Source organism: Lathyrus oleraceus, chromosome 5 (genome assembly GCF_024323335.1).
Source record: "Lathyrus oleraceus cultivar Zhongwan6 chromosome 5, CAAS_Psat_ZW6_1.0, whole genome shotgun sequence".
In the NCBI taxonomy this organism is placed as follows: domain Eukaryota; kingdom Viridiplantae; phylum Streptophyta; class Magnoliopsida; order Fabales; family Fabaceae; genus Lathyrus; species Lathyrus oleraceus.
In genome coordinates, this window is record NC_066583.1 from 162,187,768 (window position 1) to 162,193,922 (window position 6,155).

The following is a 6,155-nucleotide window of genomic DNA, read 5'->3' on the forward strand; positions in this document are numbered from 1 at the left end:
CCTTTTATAACTTCCAGCAGGTACAGCCATATCAGATGCCATGACCTTGTGTATGTCATCTGAAACAATCCTGCATGAACATGTCTTTCATTTAAGCTTCAACAGGTACATCCAATATCAGAAGCCATGGCATTGTATGTGGCATTCTGAAACGATCCTGCATGAACATGTTCTTGAACTCCAGCAGGTACATATGATATCTCATGTTAAGACATCACACATAACATCTTGTGAACACTCTTTGTTTTACCAAAATTGCTGCCAACACTTAGAATCAACATGCACGATTTGGGATCAGCTTGGTATCGCGGGTTTCCCATTCACATTTGACTTGGTAGATTACCAGAGATGAGTATCCACACACCTCAAGGATCTTGATTCGGAGGTTAATTGCAACTTCAATGCCTAGGATGCACGCCTCATATTCTGCTATATTGTTTGTGCATTCAAAACACAACCTTGCCGTGGAAGGAGTATATCCACCATTTGGATTCATCAAAACAACTCCCATACCATGCCCCGTGTAATTGGAGGAACCATCAAACATTAGCTTCCACCGAGATCCTGGTTCAGGTCCTTCGTCAGGGCCTGGGATCTCATAATCTTTTATATCCATAATATCTTCATCAGGGAAGTCAAACTTCAATGACTCATAGTCTTCAACAGGTTGGTGTGCAAGATAGCCAGACAACACACTTCCTTTAATGGCCTTTTGGGTTATGTACTGGATGTCATACCCAGACAACAACATCTGCCAACGGGAAAGTCTTCCAGTTAAAGCATGCTTTTCAAAAATGTACTTTATTGGATCCATCTTGCAAATCAAAAAAGTCGTATGACAAATCATATATTGTCTAAGACGTTTGGTGGCCCACGCTAGAGCGCAACAAGTCTTCTCCAAGAGTGAATATCTGGTTTCATAATCGGTAAACTTTTTGCTCAAGTAATAGATAGCATGCTCCTTTCGGTCGGTTTTATCGTGTTGTCCTAGAACACATCCCATAGACTCTTCAAGCACAGTCAAATACATAAATAGCGACTTTCCTTGAATAGGTGGAATTCAGATATGAGGCTCTTGCAAGTAATTTCTGATTTTCTCAAAAGCTCCTTGACAACTGGGATTCCATTCAACTGCCTGATCTTTGGGAATCAACTTGAAGATGGGCTCACACGTAGCAGTCATATGGGAGATAAACCTGGAGATGTAGTTCAAACATCCAAGGAAACCTCTGACTTCTTTTTCGGTACGTGGAGCAGGCATTTCTTGTATTGCTCTAACTTTTTTTGGATCTACCTCAATTCCTCGTTGACTAACAATGAATCCAAGTAATTTTCCGGATCGAACACCAATGTGCATTTAGCAGGGCTTAAACGTAGTCGGAACTTTCTGAGGCGCTCAAACAACTTTTGCAAGTGGTTTATATGGTCCTCTTCACTTTGAGATTTAGCGATCATGTCATCGACATAAACCACAATCTCTTTGTGCATCATATCATGGAAGAGGGTGAACATCGCTCTTTGGTAGGTTTCCCCTGCGTTCTTGAGACCGAAGGGCATGGCCTTGTAGCAATATGTTCCTCAAGGGGTGATGAACATGGTCTTTTCCATATCATCAAAATCCATCTTGATCTGATTGTAGCCTGAGAATCCATCCATAAAGGAGATGACAACAAATTTAGCAGTGTTGTCTACCAGAGTGTCAATGTGTGGAAGAGGGAAGTCGTCCTTTGGACTAGCTTTGTTCAAATCCCTATAATCGACACACATCCTAACCTTTCTGTCCTTTTTTGGTATAGGTACAATATTGGCTACCCATTAAGGATACTTTGAAACTGCTAGGAAACCGACATCAAATTGTCTTTTGGCCTCTTCACGAATCTTCAGAGCCATGTTCGGTCTTATTCTTTGGAGTTTTTGCTTCACTGGTGGGCATTCTGGTTGAAGTGGTAGCTTGTACACAACAATATCAGTGTCTAGACCTGGCATATCCTGGTATGACCATGCGAACACATATGTGAACTCTTGCAACAACTTGACCAATCTTTCCTTGATGCTTGCCCCAAGCGTGGTTCCAATCTTGACCTCTTTCTTCTCTTCCTCTATGCCAAGGTTGATTATCTCCACCGAATCTTGATGTGGCTGGAGGGCTTTGGACTCGTGCTCAAGCAGCCTTGCCAATTCATCGGGGATATCACAATCTTCCCCGCCCTCTTCTTCCGCTTAGTAGATAGGAAACAAAAAATTATGAGAGAGAGCAGAGTCATTGGATTCAACGGGTTTATTGATTATTCTGCATGTTTTTGAATGACTGCTTTTTTATTAAAAGTGGAAAAAATGCAAAGGAAAACGTTTTTTTTTTGTAGCCTTTGAAAAGATTGCCATTTTCTGAAAAGAAAACAATAAAATTAACAACAAGAATTTAACAAAATGCCTTTTATTCATCATGATGATTTTGAAAATGAAAAGAGGCTCTACAACATGATCCGTTAGTTTTGGGCTGAGCTAAGGATTTAGAAACCAAAGGAAAATAACAATTACTTTGATATAGGAATGACTTCAGGAATCTCAATTGCTTCCCAATTGGTCAAAGTTGCTTCACACTGATACACCAGATTTGTTATGTCTTCATCTTCAGTGTCTTCTTCAACTGCGTTGACTTGATCTCCATAGACATAGCCTGCACTAAGGAATACTTCTTGAATTCTTCGCATATGATCCTTTATAGGGATCGAGGCTCCTTCTTTAGCAAATGGCTTGTACCCCAAACCAAAACGATATTTCTTCATGTTGATGTCAATAACTTGTCCCCAACCTTCAGAACTTTCATTCTCAATAGTTATCTTTGTACTTTTCACAGATGCAAATGACAGGATGACTTTCTCCACAGATTCCTTCACTTCCACAAAAGTGTCATTGGCTATCTCCAGAGCTTGGAAAGAAGTTTCCAAGGCATCTTCATCAGCCTCGATGTAACGAAAGGAGAAGAGATGACTAACTATGAGATCTTCTTCACCAGAGATGATTACAAGCTTGTTATTGATGACAAACTTCATTTTTTGATGTAAAGTGGAGGTTACTGCCCCAACGGAATGTATCCAAGGTTGCCCCAATAGGCAACTATAGGCAGGGTTGATATCCATGACCTGGAAAGTTATGTTAAATTCATGTGGACCAATCAAAATTGGTAACTCACTTCTCCAACCACAGTCCTCGGGGACCCATCAAATGCTTTAACAATCAGTGCACTAGGTCTCATTTCTGATCCTTGATGCAAATGTATGGACCATATGGTGAGCCTCGGTGGTTAATGGTAGAGGAACAGTCTGTTGAGTAGATTGCATTACACCGGGGACTACTTCAGGTTGAGGTGTGAATCAATAAGGTAGACCAAAAGGAGGAAATGTAGAAGGTACCATCCTTGCGGGTTGGGGTTCAAGCATTGGACTAACAATCTCTGAAGCGACTGTTATTTGTGTGTCCATCTTGGCTCTGATGACTTGCAGCATCTCCATGATCTGACCCATGCTCCCTCGCAGGTCCTCAAGTTTTGAGCTGACTCTTTCCAACTCTTGTTCTTGTTCTGCCATTCTTTATCGAGCACCGGCTCTGGTGTTGTATTGGTGTTGAGGAATCAGTGTGAAACTGGAAGAATAAGCGGAATGAGCTTTTATTTGAAGAATGACATGGATGCATGTATGGATGCATATATGGATGCATTTTTTTGCAAAGCTCTTAGTTATCTTTGTTATTTATTTCAGCAATGTTAGGACATTTTATTTACAATATTTTCGAATAAAAATAACAATAAATGAAATCCAGAATGACAATTTTTCATTAATTCAAATTCAACATCAAATACAAGTGATTTGAATTCAAATTCAGGTACAAGTGATTCAAATTTAAGTACTGGTGAACTTAATTTCCATCTCAGCCCTTTTGATCGTAGCAAGATCGGTGGTGAGCTCCTTCACCATTTTCTTGCAAAACTTGACAAAGTTGAAAACTTGAGGAGGTGTGTTCTCTGGGCACATGCTCCAATCAACTTCTTGGAGTTTCTGTGGAAGTTCCAGCATGTTGAAGTTAGCAAATCTAGCCAAGTTGATGAATTTTCCATTCCATTCAACATAGAGATCTTGATGTTTCTTAATGACACACTAATCTTCGTCTAGGGCCGCTCTAGCCTCCATATACATCCCCCTCCAATATACACAGTCATTCTTCAAGATCATGTAAGTTGCATCACCTTCTTGGTTTTCCAAACCTGCAATCCTTCTATTAGCTTCTCCCAACTGGTACTTGAGGCGGAGATAATTCCTCTCAGCTCCCTCTTTCCGAAGGACCTCACGAGGCAACTTATCTTTGCAATTCTTGAGAGTGTCCCTGAGTTCACAGATTTGAGCTTCATAGTCGAGTCTAGCTTCTCTCTTCTCCACAAGAGATCTCTCCAACATTTTGTCCAACTCTTGAATTTTGAGGTGCGCTTTTTTGAGCTCCTCATTCTTGGTTTTGAACACAGATTACGTACCTATGAGATATCATCAAGCTCATCCTTCTTGTCTTTAAATGTTCTTTCTCTCTTGTTGCTAGCTTCAAGGTCTCGGTCATTCTCTTGACGTTCATCCTTCAGATTTTCATTTTCCAAAGTGGTTCTATTAAGCTTAATCCGTAACTCAAAGTTTTCTAATTCAAGCTCCTTAATTTTGGCATTGAGCTTCTCAACGTCTTCAGGTAGTATAGGTTCAGACTCAGGAACTAGAGGAAAAATAGAGGGATCAAATGGAAATTGGAGCTTAACCACTTGAACTCTCTCTCTTACCCAACGAGTGTAAGGATCTTTCATAAGGACATTCCTCTTTTCAAACTCCTTACCCCTTCTAACAATTGTTTTCCAAGATTTCTTAATCTTATTCACAATTGGGTTGTCTACATCAATGTCATGCAAAATGAAAGGCTCTAAAGCTTTAGCTTTTGGAGGTCCGTGCATGGAGTAACCATGTTGCATCAGGGATAACATATGGTTGTAGTTGATGCAACCCCTAGTCCCTATCAAAAGTACATTAGGAAATTCTCTGATTCTAACAATAATAGTCAGGGTCTCCCAATCTCTGATATACCATTTGACATGGTTGACAGTAATGGAAGTTAACTTCTGAGAGGGTTTAAGTGTTTTGGAGGTGTAGGGTCTTTTTTCGGGCATGTGAGATATGAACCAAGCATGCAACAATTGTTCGCAACACAAAAGGGTTCCCCCTTTCTTCTCATGACTCTCATGGAGGGCGTAGTAGATATCAGCTAGGAGAAAACGTATTGGATTACCAGAGAGGAAGATTCTTACGGCCATATGATCTACGAAACTGTCGAGATTTGGAAACAGTACTATCTCATAAACCAATAGGGCTAGCACGACATTGAATGCTTTATGTTTTCCATCTTTCTCAAACTTCACAGCTTGTTCTTCCAAAAACCATCTAGAAAAACCATTGAAGACTCCCTTCTTATCCCAATTACTTATAACCAATTGGACCTCCAGACCCAAAACTGAAGTTATTCTCTTGGCATTAATACCTTCATTAAACTTGGGAAATGGATCATGGTCCCTCAAATTTCGGCCCACAATTCTCTCTAACTCTTCCAAAGTAGGAGCTAATTGGAAGTCAGAAAAGGTGAAACAACATAGAGGTGGGTCGTAGAATTGAGCAATAGTCACAATTGTCATTGGTTCCATCTTTTCATTCAAAATACTCAGAATCCTCCCATAATCGTCCACGAATTCAGTGAGCTTAATCACTTTGATGCTCAACTTCTTCAAACTGTCAAGGTCCACTTTCTTGTACTTGAATTGAAATATGCTTCTTCTTTCAGGATTCATTTTCTCTTGCAAATGACTTAGATCCCTGAAACAAATGGAAGACGACTAAGAGCTTTACTTTTTATGCATATGCAATGAATGTAGATGAAATGCAATGTTTTTTTTATATAGGTTCAAAGGTTCGAGGTAACGAATGAATCTGATTGCTTTCCAAACAGGTTCTCACCGGGTATGATCTAAGGCTTTTACAAAGGACCCCAGAGTCATGGATCCACAAGAATGTTTGACGCTTACAGCAAATTCTTGATGTGTATCAACTCTTTCAAGGGAATCTATTCTAGGCGAG

General features: G+C 40.1%; 1 protein-coding gene across 1 annotated transcript; it reads right to left on the reverse strand.

The window, feature by feature from the left end:
• Positions 1–4,525: 4,525 nt before the first annotated feature.
• LOC127079424 (uncharacterized) lies at positions 4,526–5,869 on the reverse strand. Its single transcript, XM_051019806.1, has one exon. It carries the CDS (start codon positions 5,867–5,869, stop codon positions 4,526–4,528), a length of 1,344 nt encoding a protein of 447 aa, XP_050875763.1.
• Between the last annotated feature and the right edge of the window lie 286 nt (positions 5,870–6,155).

Coding starts and splice junctions, on each gene's coding strand:
- LOC127079424 (XM_051019806.1), bottom strand. CDS start 5,869: ATGAATCCTGAAAGAAGAAGCATATTTCAATTCAAGTACAAGAAAGTG.